At 38.7% G+C, this 17,205-nt stretch overlaps 2 protein-coding genes across 2 annotated transcripts in view; both read right to left on the reverse strand.

The window, feature by feature from the left end:
- LOC306861389 (diacylglycerol kinase iota-like) overlaps positions 1-1,888 on the reverse strand; it is a gene marked incomplete at its 5' end in the record, with an annotated part of 49,224 nt that extends 47,336 nt beyond the window's left edge. Inside the window, one exon of the mRNA XM_079403614.1 lies at positions 1,677-1,888. Coding sequence (XP_079259740.1) covers positions 1,677-1,888 — 212 coding nt within the window. The remainder of the gene's footprint in view (positions 1-1,676) is intronic.
- Positions 1,889-2,917: 1,029 nt separating this feature from the next.
- Positions 2,918-17,205, reverse strand: part of LOC306861802 (cyclic AMP-responsive element-binding protein 3-like protein 2) — a 28,092-nt gene continuing 13,804 nt past the window's right edge. Inside the window, exons 4-12 of the mRNA XM_079404285.1 lie at positions 17,062-17,146; positions 13,332-13,513; positions 13,112-13,258; positions 12,958-13,016; positions 11,979-12,047; positions 11,721-11,820; positions 11,498-11,621; positions 4,903-5,146; positions 2,918-4,828 (exon numbers count right to left, since the gene is read on the reverse strand). Coding sequence (XP_079260411.1) covers positions 4,759-4,828; positions 4,903-5,146; positions 11,498-11,621; positions 11,721-11,820; positions 11,979-12,047; positions 12,958-13,016; positions 13,112-13,258; positions 13,332-13,513; positions 17,062-17,146 — 1,080 coding nt within the window. The 3' untranslated portion in view covers positions 2,918-4,758. The remainder of the gene's footprint in view (positions 4,829-4,902; positions 5,147-11,497; positions 11,622-11,720; positions 11,821-11,978; positions 12,048-12,957; positions 13,017-13,111; positions 13,259-13,331; positions 13,514-17,061; positions 17,147-17,205) is intronic.

Below are 17,205 nucleotides of genomic sequence, written 5' to 3' on the forward strand. Positions count from 1 at the left end.
AATTGTGAATTCAGTTTCCTTTGCATTTCATTTCATGTAAGGAAACCCTACTATTTATATAGTAATATTACAAAAATATTAATACAATTAAATTCAATATACACATACATACAGTACATACATACACCAACCCTACACCTAAACCTACCCCTTACAGAAAACTTTCTGCATTTTTAGATTTTCAAAAAACTGAATTCTCTATGATTTATAAGCTTGTTTCCTCATGGGGACCAACAAAACGTCCCCACAAGGACAAGGATTCAGATATTTCCATCTTTGTGGGGACATTTTGTCCCCATAACGTAGGGTTTACCAAGACCACACACACACACACAAATATATATACACTATTTTACCCGATATTTGTGAGTGTATATATTTTGTAGTATTTGAGTATCATGAAAATCCTGTGCATCTCATTTGAGGAATGCTAGTATACAGAGCGCTCCAAATCAATCACTTATAAGGTGTCATTACAGTTAAGATGCTGCCTATGTAGACAGTAAACCCCAAGGCAGCTCACTAGATTTTGGAACAGTGCCTGTTTTTGTCTTTGGCAAACTCAAAGCTTCCATTTTTAGATGCTTTGCTTTAAAAAGCCAAACTTTTATCTAAGATGCTTTGCATTTTAGGCTATGCTGGCTCGTGTTTGTTTGTTTCATGAGACTTATTGACGTCTTATCTGAATTGGAGATGGATATAGATCGGTCCTATGAAAGAGAGGACACCTTAGATCATTTCTTCAGAGACTGGCCTTAATTGTGAGCGGAGGACTGATCTGCTCGGAGGAGGATTGACCTTAAGACTCTGACGGAGCACTAGTGACCCTCCTCCGCAGACAGGTGGAAAACGGAGGAGGGGGAGGTCAAATTAGGGGTCTCTGAGAAGAGATGAACAGGCAAGTTTTCTCAAGTGTCCGCATGAAATCAGTGTGGTCGGTATGGCTCAATCCTTACATTGATCTGGAATGAACGACAGGATCAATGCATCCAAAAAAGCAAGCTTTAGATGTTTTCAACATGTCTAGGACAGTTTTAAGGTTGACAAAACACGAGGAGCCAAATTGCACAAGCAAATTCATCAATGGCTTTATCTTATATGGATGCACCAGAGATTATTGTGAAATTGAAAACCATTCTGTAATGCTGAAATGACCTTTAATATGTCAAAACGTGTCGTTTATGACACTGACGTGTGGGAATAGGTCTCTCTACCGCAGATTAAGTCTTATTCATTATTATACAGCCATGCATCGCTCTGTTCATGTTATATGAATTGGTCAAATGTCAATTAAAACAATTCAATACAAGTGCCTGTCTGATTGCCCAAGGGTTTCACGTGCAAGAGGAAAACAGTTGAATGCTTGCAAATCAATAGCAGGCCAAACGACAACATAAAGATATGAAATGTTTTTTTTTCACATAATGCAATACATTTACTGTAACACTAGCCCTAATTCCTTTGCTGTTCTCGTGAAAATAAACGAAATCTCCTTTCACAGGACATCCTGGCACGATGTGTATTATAATATTCTGTCATTTAGGTGGGTGGGTGTTGATTTACACAACAAATGGGGGTTGCATTGTTCAGTAACGCACAAACAAACCATCTGACATGTTTCACCGCTCCATATGGTGGAGAAATAAACGCAGTGTGGTACACGAACGCATTTTTACCTGTATGAAATCTGTTTCCTGAACGCCAGACCTTTGAGTTTCTCCCCCAGCGAGTCCTCCATGTCGGCGAAGCTGCTCAGACTGTCGCTGCCTCCCAACGCCGCGTCTCTCCCGCAGCCGCGTATCTGCTCGTCCGCTGATTCTCCACCGGCGGCTCCTCTGCCGCTGCGCTCCGCTTGAGACGCGTGAATGTCGGCCAGGGGGTCCATCATGCTCCGGTCGGCACCGAGTGGACCCCCTTCTCTCCTCCGGCGCTTAAAAGTCCTTCCAAACGCGTCCTCCGATGTCACTCATGGGATGAATAATATCTATCTATCTATCTATTGATTCACGATTCACTCGCGTTACGCACACGCATGATCCGCGGAACTACAACAACAGCTGCATCCATCCGCAAGGACATTCTGGGATTTGCCTCCTCATCCTCCTCCAGCATCGGGAATGAAAGTAGGGCAGAGGGGTCTCCGACTGGACACGCTAACTGCGTGGTGATCTCTGACGTGTCCGCCGTGAGCGCGATAGAAGCGTGTCCGCTGAGAGAGCGCGAGCGAGACGCGACGCAGAAGAAGCGTGTTTACGCGAGCGTTTAAACCGGACCTGATTGTGATAACAGACCCTTTGTTCGGTCAGGAACCTCCTGAGACACAGCGGAAAAATAAATAAATACACAAAACATTTTTTAAATAATAAACATAGCTTCTTTATATTTACGGCTATTCCCTTTCAAAATTGCCGTATAATAACCAGACTGTGTAGGTTCATTAATATTAACAAATTGGCCACGCCCCCATAACTTTTGATACAACAGAAGAGCTAATATAATATTATTTGGCTACACCCCCAGTTTTGGATTTGTCAGAAAAGCCTTGGATGTTAATATAATATGATCACATTAAATCATATATTTGTTAGTTCAGTGCTTTTCTTTGTTGTTTCAAGTGTTCACTGCTTATTCTAATTCTGCAAAAAAAATAAAACTGATATGGTATTATTTTTTGTAAAATATATATATTAAAATAATAATAATAAATAAAAAGGATGACGCGCAATTAATGTGCATTTTGATATTGATAATTAACAATTTTTGATAATTGATAGTAAAAAAATAAATAAAAATACCGCTTGATAGAGAAACATTTGGGTGAGCAATAAATTAACTTTTAACTTTGTCAAAAACAAAAATAAATTGCTCTTTTCTCAGGACATCCTAGCACGTCCTTTTAAAAATGAGGAAACTAATAAAAAATGGCACATTGAATCATTTATCAAACTAGAACAAATGCATTTCCCCAAAATATCCTAGAAATATTGCCATAATTGAAGAATAACCTCCATATGTCCACAACAGCACATTTATCCAAGGGTTAACATACAATTTTTCCAAGAAGTCATGAGAGTCTAGAGACTACATGCATTTTTCTTCTAACTCAATTTGGCTAATGTGATTTAATGTATGAAGTGCATCATCTCAACTCTCTGATGTGAAGAACACACCTTTCTTTTGCATAAAAAAACGGTAAAACTTTACAATATGGTTCATTAGTTCACATTAGTTAACTACATGAGTTAACATGAACTAAGAATGAACAATAGTTCTACAGCCTTTATTAATCTTAATGTTAATTTCAGCATTTACTAATGCATTATTAAAATCACGAGTTGTGCTCGTTTACATAGTTAATGCTCTGTGAACTAACATGAACAACTATTTTTATTAACTAATATTAACAAAGATTAATAGTTTAACAGATGTATTATTCATTGTTTGTTCATATTAGTTAATACATTAATGTTAACAAATGACACATTATTGTAAAGTGTTACCAAAACAACCTCTGAGGGATAGGAAAATTACAACGCAGATCCAGTCGTAATGAAAATAATTAATAGTCAAGCAACTAGATGACATAAAACTTCACTTCAACATCCTAGTAAGACAACAAATATAAATCAGGCTAATTTAATATAGAGAAAGCCAACATGGATACACAGCAAAATGACGGCTCAGACGCCTGATTTACAATGCTTTTACTAAGGAAAATATTTATTTCCTCGCAGAAAAAAGAGGACATAAGGCAGAGTGATTTCAGGAAGAGCCTGAAATTGCATTGTGATGCAATGAAAGTGTAATATAGTTAAGACGTTATTCCAAATACATAAGAAACGCACACCATTTCTGACACGGATGTTGCGTGACAAACGTTTGCATCTGAATGCATGGCATCAGGACAAAACCATCTCCTTCAAAATGCTCGTTTCCAGGATAAAAGGATGGCAGGCATGCTAAAAATAATAAATAACAGATCAATTCTACAGGGACGCAGTGCAAGTGAGTCCACAGCACGGCTGAACGCAGATCGCTCAGGACTCGTTCATATCAGAGCAAGAGAACGCTAGACTTGTCAGCGAGCGTCTTTTACTCCCACAAGAGCGCAGACAGGGGTTGGATGGTGGCCAGATGAGGACAAAAAGGGCCATCTGTCCTTAATAAAGAGGGCAACGTCATACGAGGGACTTCAGGGACAGAGAGCATCCGTCCTTTTCATGTCAAGTCCATATTGTCCCGCTTTCATCGCCCTCAACCACAAACATCTCCATTACATCAATCACATCAATTCATATCTCTCCCAAAACACTTACAATACAGGATACTGCAAATATTTACATATTCAGACAAATGCTTTGGAAATTCGCAATCTTCAAACCGTAAACAGAGCTTTTAGTCTACAATCTTAATGCAGTTTGAATCTTTGTTCTATTTTTATGAATCTTTGGAACTGTATTTTGATTGACATGCTACATCGTTGTCATGTGAATATGAAAACGGATGCAAATTCAATATATTACTACACAATCTCAGTAGCACGGGGCAAATAGGCGAAAAAAGGAAAAGAAAGAATATTAAAACAAAAATTTAAAGGATATAAAAAAAGAAAGTGTACATGAGTATAAAAAAAATTATATACTGCTGGAATGGAATAAAAATACATTTTTGAGTTTTTGTGTTTATTAAAAAAAAAAAGGACATCTAAGTAAAACAATACTATAAATATGAAGCCTATGGCCCGCCGCTGCAGGGATCTCAGGACGTCTCGTTGACGGTTCTCTCCAGCTGTATGACTTTAGCCGTCTCGTTTGACCACTGATCTGACCTGCCAAAACAAAACCCAGTGTTCAGCAGCCATGTGTCATCAAATCGAAGCAGTCACAGAAGGACAGTCGTTACCTGTGTGAGTGCAGGTCTATGAGAATGGCCTTTTGCACTCGTGTTTCATTGGTGTGTAGCATAAGAGGGCGGGGCTCTGCTTGACGAAGCTCCGCCTGCTCCAGTTTGAGCTGCTGTTCTAAACGCCAAGCAGCTATTACGTCGGCCTGACGGTCCCATTCAGGATAATCCCCGCCCAGCCCGACGGGATGAGGCTCGTCCAGACCACCGTGCTCTGGAATGGACAACAGGTTCCGGGACCTCACTGTGGAAATGAACAAACTTTTCATGAAGGACATTTCTTACTGCTTTTTTATTAAACGGATGCAAATGGTCTCAGATGCAAGTGTTTCAGATCACACACACACACATACATACACGTGTATATATGCATGTATGTATGTATATATATAGGCCCACAGCATCAAAAATACAGCAGTATATTTCATTGTACACATGGGGTACTTTTTATCCCTGTGTTCACCAAACCCATCTTGAGTGTTTGCTGCTAAAAAACTCATTTTTTTAGTTTCATCTGACCATAGAAGCCAGTCGTGTCTGATAACTGAATATGCTGGAGTTTGTTTTTGGATGAGCAAGGAGAATTTTTCTTGAAACCCTCCCAAACAACATGTGGTGATGTAGGTGCTGTTTGACTTTTTTTAAAAGGTTTTCTGACCCCGAAACTCAACCTTTCTCTACAATTCTCCAGCTGTGGTCCTTGGAGAGTCTTTAGCCACTTAAATTCTCCTCCTCACCGTGCATTAGGACAATATAGACACACGTCCTCTTCATACATTTTCTGTTGATTGGAAATTCTTAATTATTGCCCTGATGGTGGAAATGGGAATTTTCACTGCTCTAGTTCTTTTCTTAAAGCCACTTCACTAATTTGTGAAGCTCAATTATCTTTTGCTGCACATCAGAAATATATTCTTTGTTTTTTCTCATTGTGATGAATGATTAAGGGAATTAGGGCTTTGTTTTCCCTCCTATTTATATTTCTGTGAAACAGGAAGCCATGGCTGGATAATTTCATGTTCATAATCACCCTGGAGTGCTCAAAATTGTGAATATGAATGGGAATATACTTCAGAGATACTTTACTCATACTTTAAGAATTTCTAGGGGTGCCAATAATTGTGTCCAACGTGTATTTGAGAAAAACATTTATTTCATAAAATATAAAATATAGGAAATAAATTATCTGCATATCAGATTATATACAGACATAGAATTCTATAGATTATATTATTAAAATACGTTTTAAATTTTTTAAATATAAATATATTTAAACATATTATAATATTTACTGTTGTATTTATTATAAAATAAATAAAATATTTATTGTGTGTTGTGTAAAAAATATTTATCTAATGTAAATAAATTACATTACATCAATTAATATACACACCCACATACTAGATCACATACACACTCATAATTTAGATATTTTATATATTTATATATATTATATATACACACACACACACAAATCGTCTCGGGTTACTCATGTAACCATGGTTCCCCGAGAGGGAACGAGATGCTGCATCCTGGTGGACACTTTCGGGAACGCTGCCTGCGTGACCGGTACCTGAAGCATGTGTAAAACAACTCCAATCCTATTGGTCCACGTGGTCCGTGACATCATAGGCGGGTACCCGGAAGTATAAAAGGGCACCTGCTGAATATGTGTCACCAACTCAGTTGTCTGAGGAGACGTAAACAGGCATGGCGAGGGGACGCAGCGTCTCGTTCCCTCTCGGGGAACCATAGTTACATGAGTAACCCAAGAGGTTCCCCTTCTAGGGAACTCAACGCTGTGTCCTGTGGACACTTTGGGGAACGATATCCAATCACGCCATGCCTGTCCACCTGTTAAGAGAGCACCAAGGAGGTGACAGACATACACCAAACCTTTCCTCAGAAAGGGGCCAAGCCACTGACGCCTCGGGCCGCTCACATAACTTGGTAAAAATGAGGGAGCCCGATACCAGATAAGGTTGAACACCCTAACCAAGCTAAGAACACAGCCATCCTCAGATAGCTATGCTATGTGAGCGATAGTAGCCAGATACATATGACCACTGAGAGGCTGGAAGCCTAGAGGAGTTCTCAAGATTGCTACCAACAATCCTAGCTAGGACATAGCTATCCGCAGATAGCTATACACAAAGAGTCTTATGAAAAAGGACCTTCCTAAAGAGCTGCCCAGACCAAGGGAATGGCTAATCTACTTAAAACCCTGCAGGGGAGATAGCACTTTCTAAGCTATGGCTCTGGTAGACCGCTACCTAAAACCCCCCAGAAGGGGAGCAGTCACATAGCTATCCTCAGATAGCTATATCCCTAGGAAGGGGCTACAGGACCAAAAACTAAAACCCCCTGGTAAACTTACCTGCGAAGCTGCCCAGACCACAGAGAGTGGGCTATCTACTTATGACCCTAGCAGGGGAGATGGCACCGTCTAGGCAAGGGCTCAGGGAGACCGCTACTTAAAAACCCCGAGAAGGGGATCAGTCCCTAAGCTAGCACATAAATATGCTCAGATACCCATGTACCTAGGAAGTCTTCACTCTTGGTAGGGGAACTCTTAAGAGTGGAAGTTTCAGCATAACGACTCTCTGAAGCGAGAGGAGACCTAGCTACACTCAACTCCAGAGGAAGCTAGTGAGGCTCAAATAAAGAGGAGTGGAGGCTTCAGCAAGATGATTCTCTTAACAAGAGGAAGTCTAACACTCAACCCTAGATGAGGAGCTCTTAAAGAGTGGAGGTCTCAGCATGACAACTCTCTAGATCGAGAGGAGACCTGACTACACTCAGCGCTAGAGACAGTTAGCGAGGCTCACCGTAGAGCCTACATACTAATAGTACTGCCTAAGCGGAGCTTCAGCAGAATAACTCTCTTAAAACGAGAGGAAGCCCTGTTCAGAAGTATCGTCAGAGATACATAAGTGGAGTGGGGCCCAAAGTGAACTGGGGCCAGAACTAACTCAGAGAATGGGAACGAAGTCAAGCACGTAACCCATACCATACAGGATTTTAGAAAGTATGCAGGGTGCCTAGCGTGCACACTTACCACAATGTGGATTTTAGAAAGCGCACAGAACCTAGCGTGTACGCTTACCATAAACATAGATTTTAGGAATAGTAGAACAGGAGGGGACCAACTGAGACTACCTAGACCACAAAGAGTGGGCCGTCTACTTGCAACCCTAGCAGGGGAGACAGCATTGTTTAGGTAGGGCAAGGAGACCACTACTTAAACCCCTAAGAAGGGGAGCAGTCCCTGAGCTAGCACATATATATCCTCAGATAGCCATGCACCTAGGAAAGCTACCAGAAGGGGACCGACTGAGACTACCCAGACCACAAAGAGTGGGCTGTCTACTTACAACCCTAGCAGGGGAGACAGCACACTCTAGGTAGAGCTCAAGGAGACCACTACTTAAAACCATAAGAAGGGGAGCAATCACCGAGCTATCAGCAGCTGGTCCCACACAGCTAGCCTGAAAAACCTGGTAAGCCCTCCTATGAGGCTGCCACAAGAGTGGGCTATCTACTTACAACCCTAGTAGGGAAGCTCAAGGAGACCGCTACTTAAAAACCCTAGGTAGGGGAGTAATCACCGAGCTAGCACATGGTTATCCTCAGATAGCTAGGCTCTAGGAAAAGGGAACCACTGCAACTGCCAAGACCACCAGTAGTGAGCTGTCCAATTATAAGCCCTATAAGGGGAGACAACACTATCTAGGCAGGGCCCAAGTAGACCGCTACTTAACAACCCTAAGCAGGGGAGCAATCACCGAGCTAGCACATAGCTATCCACATAGATAGCTACACTTCCAGGATAGGGCAAGTTAATACACACAGTCAACCTCAGAAAGCTGTATCCAAGTAAGCCCTTCCTGCCATGGCAATGGATGAAATAGAACCACCCTTAGGTGACTATACTAAGGAGGTTCCCAATCCGTGTCAGTCCCACAGTAGGCTAGTGAGCTCACTCAATATATTGACCTGGAGGCACACAATAGGAAGATCCAGACTATAGTAATGATTTGCTAAGAAGCGAACACATAAAACCCACTAGTCCAGATCAAAGCCTGATGCAAGCAATGGCCATAACACTAGGTGGCTGGACACAGCTATTCTCAAATAGCATTCCCTTCAGATAAGGCTGAAGTTTTCACAGGCCATGAAGTGGGCCATCTACTTTAAAACCCGAACAGGGGAGACTGCACAGTCTAAGCAAGGGCTCAAAGAGACCACTACTTAAAGACCCCACGAGGGGGAGCAGTCTCAGAGCTGGAACACAGCTATCCTCAGACTTCAGCGCTTTCCTGAGAAAGCGTGTGCCCAAGGGGAACCAAACCATAGCTTTCCTCAGACTGCTATATTCCAAAGCAAAACAGCCTGAGATGGAGCACAATCACCCGCAGATGGCTATACTCTAAGCAGAGACACTTATCACCAGGCTAAACACAGGAAGGAATATTCCCCGTAACCACTCTAGACTACTGAAGCACCCTGGGAGAGAAAGCTAACAGCTTCACTCTACAGAGCATTCAGTATATCCATGCCCAGCGAGGCTCTCCACACACAATAACATGAATAATAGAGAGGCACGGCTAAGCTGAATATAGCTCTGCCGAGATCTCGCACGCCCTGCTAAAAACGACTCGGTGCTCACACTTCATCGTTATAGCAACACGAGCAATATCCGCAGCATCAGGCAACACGATAGTAAAGGGTACGCAGACTCCGCAGATTAAAACAATCGCCGCGAGCTGAGATAAACCGAGCTGTGGCCAACAGCCCAAGATGCAAACGCTTTGCCCCGCATCCCTCGGGAATAGGAACAAACGCGAGCCAAGCGCATTAAAGTGAGTCATCACAAAGAGCGCGTGATCGCCGAGACAAAGACGAAAAGGTTAGAATATGCTCTCAAGTGTTAGAGCCCCAACACGGAGGCTGGTGATGTTTCACACACGTTCAACAGACAGACGGCTCCAAAGACAACAAAAGTTGGTGACGCATTCAGCAGGTGCCCTTTTATACTTTCGGGTACAGTACTCTATGACGTCACGGGCCACGTGGACCAATAGGATTGGAGTTGTTTTACACATGCTTCAGGTACCGGTCACGCAGACAGCGTTCCCCAAAGTATCCACCAGGACGCAGCGTTGAGTTCCCTAGAAGGGGAAATATGCATACATACATACATACACTCATATATATGTGTGTGTGTGTGTGTGTGTGTGTGTGTGTGTGTGTGTGTAAAATTTATTGAACTAAAACATTACATAATAAATTAATAAATTACATTAAAGTATCTTTATTAGATCATATAAAGGCATAGTTATTAAGATATATATTTAAACATATTTGAATGTAAGATTTTACTTTTTAATCAAATTAAAATACTTATTTTTATTTTGTAAATATATTTAAACATTAAAATAAATAATTATTTAATAAGAATAATTATTCAGATATTTTAGATATTAGATATTTAAATTATATATTTTACTTGCAATATTTATAAGCATTTCTGACAGCATCTGTTCCTTGTTTGTGTTTTGTTTGTTGAAAAAAAAAAAATTAGGTTTTGAAAATGTAAAAATAAAGTCAAAAATAAAATATTTTTTTAAACAAATTTTATTTATTTAAATAATTATTGATTAATTTTATTGCTCATTATTGTTTTTCATAATAATTGTAATATGTTTTATAATATTTAATATTTTAATAATTAATAATAAATTATATCCTAAAACATTACAACCGGCCTTTTTTTCTCTTGCTGTTAATAGCAGATGTCTCGGCTGAGCATTTGTGATTGTATCACCTGAGATGGATATTAATATCAGGTGTAAACAGCTCTTTTATTAGTACAGTAGTGTTTTGTTAAAGCGGTGCATTAACTGAATGTCACGCGTGGGAGAAACGTGACGTGGGCAGATCAGAGATCAGCGATGATTAAGCGATCACTCTGCTTTTAAAGGCATGATAATTACTGGCCCACTCCAGCACTGATAATGACTCTCAGCAGCTCAAGAGCGGGGCACAGACCACTAATATGGATCCAAATCCAGCCAATCCTCCATTCATTAGTCAACAAGAGACAGAGAATAATGAGCAAATTACAGCACGAGTGCTGTGTGTATTAGAGCTGGATCGATATGAAAATGTTCAGTATGACAGCGGCTCAAGTACCTCTACATTAATACTAAATCCATACTTTAGTCAACACATAAACAGCCTCACACAAAGTAATAATTTTTCATATATGTTAAAATATATTAGTAGTTAATATGATGACTAAATTACAAATTATATAAAATTATCTATTTATAGCTCATGTGTGTGTGTGTGTGTGTGTGTGTGTGTGTGTGTGTGTATATATATATATATATATATATATATATATATATATATATAACTGAGTAAAGAGATCATATATTATGTACACAATTATTTGGATATTTATATTATTTTAAAATATATATTTTAATATACACAAATGTATGTATGATTACATAGCAAATGCATATCATATCTAATTAGAAGTTGCGTGTCTCAGCATATTTTTGTATCGCTATCCCAGCATGCATACCTGTAGTGGTGTACGAGTCCTGTATGGAGATCTCTCTGCTCAAGTCTGTTTTGGTGATGGAGGAACAGGGACTCAGGCCTTGGTAGAAACTCCCCAAGAACACAGAAAAACACAGAACCACCACCTGCACACATACAGCAGTGCTTCTGTTAGTGCTCATTCTCACACACACACACACACACACACACACACACAGCTGTACGTTGATGCAGGAAGCGCTCACCATGAGGCATGTGGAGGTCTGGGTGCCCGTCACCCTGCAGGACCGCAGGACCTTTCCTGCCACCGCTGCCTGCAGTGAGTGCAGCTGCTGCAGCAGAGACCTGCCACACAATCAATACAGCACCATTTACATAGCATGTATCATTAATGACTGAAAATTCATCCCCCAACAGAAAGTGTGAGATCAAAATACCAGCTAATGAGTTAACGATCGCTGTAACGTGTAGTGCAGGTAACTGGAAAGGGTTGAGGCTCTTACTTGTTGGTGCACTCCAGAGTTTCAACTTTCCTGCGTAACTCACTGTTCTCAGTGGAGCAGGTCTCCACTCTGTGGATGAAGAGGGAATTGCAATGTCACATACAGATACTGAAAATATTGCACTTGTACATTTCTTTAACATGAAACTGGATTTGCAACCTATTTTACTTTCTTTTCTCATAAAAAAAATTATGAGAAAAAAACTGCAATACATATTTTAATCAAAATATATACACATATATGATTAATAATTTAAGTACTTTTAATTAATAGTTGACATGAATTTAATTTATATATAATTCTATGTAATTATTCTACATTTTAATTATGTATCATAATTATAATGTCACATGCTGTTTACCCTAAAGTTTCCATGTAGCTACTAAAAATATTTCATTTGTAAATTTCTGTAACATGAAACTTGATTTGAAACCCATTTTACTTTCATGTGACATATTCATGTAAAAAAGAATATTTAATGAAGAAAAAAAACTGTATGTGAAATATACATTTTAATCTACTTATATACATCTACATATATTTATAATTTACATAATTTTTAAGTATTAAATACTATAATAATATTTAATATTTTAAGAATTTAATTCTATTTTAAGTATATATCTATATAAATATATACACATGTATGTGTATTTTCTTTGATAATTTGACTTAATTCTAGGTGAAAAGGAATATTTAATGTAAATAAAAACTGGAAAGGTTTCAGAAATGGAGCAGGTTACTATACTTTAATGAAGATTATTTTTTTTAAATATGTTTTCTTGTAAATAACGTGCAGCTATGAATCCTTCACAATAATACACATGTATTTAAAAACTTTTAAGTCTTTTACGCTTGAATACTTGATCTTTAAATTTGCAACACCTCTGAGAACTCGAGTGGAAAAAGTTTATTTATTTTTCAAAAGTGTTATATTTATATATGCTAATTAAATATTATCAGTATTTATCAGACTTACTTCTTCTCTAAAGCATCCATGTACTCTTTCTTTTTCCTGCGGCTCTCTTGTGCTGAAATCTGAAAATCATGAGTGCGTTTGATATTAATTTTAGTACTCAGATTTGAAGTGTGCATCTTTTTACAGTTTTGCGAGGCCGAGGTCTGACGCCTACCTTGTTCTTGATCTTTCTGCGGATCTTCTTCAGTGCTTTCTCCTCAGCTTTGGACAGGGGCAGTTTGGTGGGCACGGGATACCCCTCAGCGATGAGCGTGCGTTTCTCCTCCTCCGTCAGCAGGAGAGGCCCGGAGCCCTGCAGTTTCTGTCAGATCAGACGAGAGGAGGTTAATAAAACGCAACACGTCTGTTAATGAACAAGATGTCTTTGTACTCACATGAGCTGCGGTCAGCAGAGGAGAGCTGGAGAGAGAAGACGGGGCTCTTGGTGCCACCTTGAGGACAGTGGGGGTCTGTGTGGGACTGGAGGGAGCACAGGGGTGAACGGGACTCTGACTGCCCTCCGAGTCACTGCCGTGAGAGCTGGGAGGAGTGGGCGGCATCTGCAGAGACTCCAGGCCTGACGAAGAACATTACAGATCGATTCTTATTGATTCAAATCACAGCATTCTGTGGCCCAATATTTGTAATAGATTTTTCTGAATTATTTTTCTTCTCAAATAATAAAAGTAATAATTAAAATTTTAAATGATTATATTACTGAAATGATTTAAATTAATAAAAAAAAAAATTAAATTAAAATTTAATTATTTAAAGGTAAAATCAATATTTCATACCTTTTTTGTAATTATCTAGTCTTTTCTTCTCAAATAAACAAATAAATTATTAAATTATTGCTTAAATTCAATTAAAATATTTCATGTATTAAAATGTAATTATTTAAAGGTAAAAACAATATTTCATACCTTTTTTGTAATTATCTAGTCTTTTCTTTTCAAATAACTAAAATAAATTTAAATTATTAAATAATTTGATTATTACTGTTTAAATGAAATAGTTTAAATTAAAATACTTAAATTGACATGAAATACTGATTTTAGTTTAGAATAATTTCATTTTAATAGAATTTAATTTAAATAATTTAAACAGTATGCTAATAATTTTAATAATTTAGTTTAGCTATTTAAGATGAAAAATACTTTTTACACATGTACCTGAAAAAATAAATTGCAATTAAATGATTGAAAACTGAAAATTAATTTTATTATTATTATTTTTTTAAGTACACATGTAATAAATCTTCTCAAATAACTAAAATAAATTATTTTAATTATGAAAGCACTGTTTAAATTATTTAAATACAAATATATGTTAAAATGAAATTATTAAAAACTAAAATTTATAATTGCCCACTTTTTTGATAAGTACAAATGTATTGCATTAAATTTAGCAAAAAAAACAAACAAAACGAGTAATGCATTAAAGGGCATATTGCAGGTTAGAGACTCCAGTGAGTCGATGTATAGAAAAATAATGTAGGAACTAGATTTTCTTTAAAATAGTAGTTTTTGTGAGAGAATTTTACTTCACCGGAAGTGACGCATCAAAAGGGAGAGCGGCCCATTTAAACCACAGGAAAACAATGGATGCCAGTTCGGACGCTGAGGAAATGTTAAATGTGTATTTACACTCGTATGACGGTCCACAGATAAAATGATGAGCCTGCTATGCAGCCAAGAGAGCAGGACAGGCCAGGATTAGACAGAACAACGGTCAGAGAAGACAAATTGAGTTGATGTGAGGAGAACAGGGCAGGTGTTTGGTGAGAGATCAGTGTTAGCTTACAGATATACACACGTTAGCTAATGTAATCAGGCAATAGCAATGCTAGTATTGATACTACCAGTAATAGAAACTAATAAGCGTTGATCAGGCGTGTCACACTCGTTAATATCCCACACTAACGTTACATGATAGTAGTTTCTTAGAGAGAGAGAGATATAAACACATTTTTGATTCATAGGTGCTTGTGTGGGAAATGCGAGGCCATGGTCACAGCTGAGGAAAGTCAGTGCTGCAGGGAGTTAGATACGTTACATACTGGGTCTTAGTGGAGAATGTGACCCCCACACTTCATGTGTAGTGTCTGACTCTACACCCAGGCTTTGAGGCTTGCTGTCTGAACCCGTATGTGCTACAGATAGCCTATATGAAAGTATTGTTATACAAGTTAACTCTATTTAGGTCATGACTACCTATAAGTAACACTTTTTGATGCCATTGGTATAACAATCAATAATGACAGCATACAGACAAGTTGTCCGCTGGGCCTATGGTGTTCTGAACAGCTCTTAACTGCATGTGTTGTGTCAGCCATTAGAAGATAGTTTACAGAGGAAGGAGGACTTTATAAAGATTTTGATTGGCCCCATTTAGTTGAAAATCAATAAAAAATAAATCACAATCAAGCAAATCTGCATTTATGGTTAATTCAATTCAGTTTTATTTATACACCACTAACCCAACTCAAAACACAACATTTCAACTGTTAATATATATATAGAGATACACCAACAGCCTCATCATGTTGATCCTCTGGAGGGATCTGGAGAGAGGAGCAGGTGTAGCGGACATGACTGGAGGGATCTGGAGAGAGGAGCAGGTGTAGTGGACATGACAGTGCTGTGTTCTCCTGGAGCCTGTGGTGACCTGCAGTATTCCTCTCTCAGACGGCATATGCTGGGAGAAGCAAACACAAGTTTAGATCACATTCACTGCTGGCCATGCTTTTCCACTTGGCCTCCATCACATCTGCGTCTCCATCAGGAGTGGAAGCTGTGGTCCAGTAGAGGTGGTTCGTAACAGCTGGCCTCCTCTGCTTCAGATCTTCACACTCCCATCTCCCAAAGCCTTAAAAACACACAACATGACAAAAAAACATTACCAATTAGCTGTGCAAACAATGTCACTAAGCTGTCACTAGACGTGATGGTAATAATATTAGCAAAATGAGGTTAACTTACCAGTTATGCCTTCTCATACGGTACCGTTTTTACACGGTTTTAAATATATAACGATATTGCAAATGCTTACAAGCTAGCTGCGGTGCTTTACAACAACTTATACACATCTCATTGTGGCTCATTATTGAAATAATTATGTTCACTGATTTGGTAGTTAACAAAAAAAAAAAAAAAAAAAAACAGACTTACGGTGCACAGTTGACATTTTCATGGAGCTGCATCTCTGACGGATCCGTGAGCATCATGTCTCCCGCCGGCGGCCGAACACAGGCTGACCGGGACCCGATGAAGGTGTTGTGTGCACCGAAGGAACCGCACCGAGTCTCACTAAGTTCATGCTTCAGCATCTCATGTTAAACTCATATCGCCTGGATGATAATCCTCCGGTGTAAAGTGATGGTTAAGTTACACACCACCGCGGTGTTTGAAGCAGATGCATTAGTGAAGTCCAGTCTCTTCAGCTGCACTAACGCACCGAGGCCCGGAAGATACCAGACTATTTCTTGTCAGGAAACCTGTGGACTCGATGTCCTGACAGACTGGAGTTTGTGCAACCTCCACAAATACAATAATTCACCATGACAACGATAAATTTAAATAAAAATAACTACCGAAAACACACTGACTCGCGCGCTCAAAGCAGAGTGCGGTCCCTTATGTGACGTAATATGACGCGATGTTGAAAAAAAAAACGTTTTTTGAGAACGGTCCAGGAAAGCATCACTTTTTCATCTAAATTTGTGCCCTCGCGTCATGTAAAACATTTTCAAATCCTGCATTAACGGTTCATATGGTATTTTCATACAAGTTTATATATTCATTTGAATTTTTTTTTTAACCTGCAATATGCACTTTAAATAATTTTTTCTTCTCAAATAACTAAAATAAATTATTTAATTATTACATTTTTATTATTTATTTAAAATAATTAAAAACAACAATTTAAGCACATTTATTTATTATTTGTGTAATAATGTACAGTCAGGTCATTATTGAAAAATAAACCCATTCAGGATGATTCAAGCGCATTAACAGTTTATGATAATGACCAGGTGACTGTGTGTTATTTACTGTAATCATTAATGCACTCCGACATCTTTATTTTTTGTGCAATAATCCAAAAATGTCAGAGACAGTGTTTTACCTTTGGGTGAGAGGTTTAAGAACTGATCCACCTCGTGCGGCTCCAGTTTAATCTGAGGGTTGAGACTCTCGCTGTCCTCCTTCACCTGCAAATACGAGCAGAAATCAGCACTTCAATAAAATCCCACTGACTGTGTGTGTGTGG

The sequence above is a fragment of the Barbus barbus genome, assembly GCF_936440315.1.
Source record: "Barbus barbus genome assembly, chromosome: 42".
Taxonomy (NCBI): domain Eukaryota; kingdom Metazoa; phylum Chordata; class Actinopteri; order Cypriniformes; family Cyprinidae; genus Barbus; species Barbus barbus.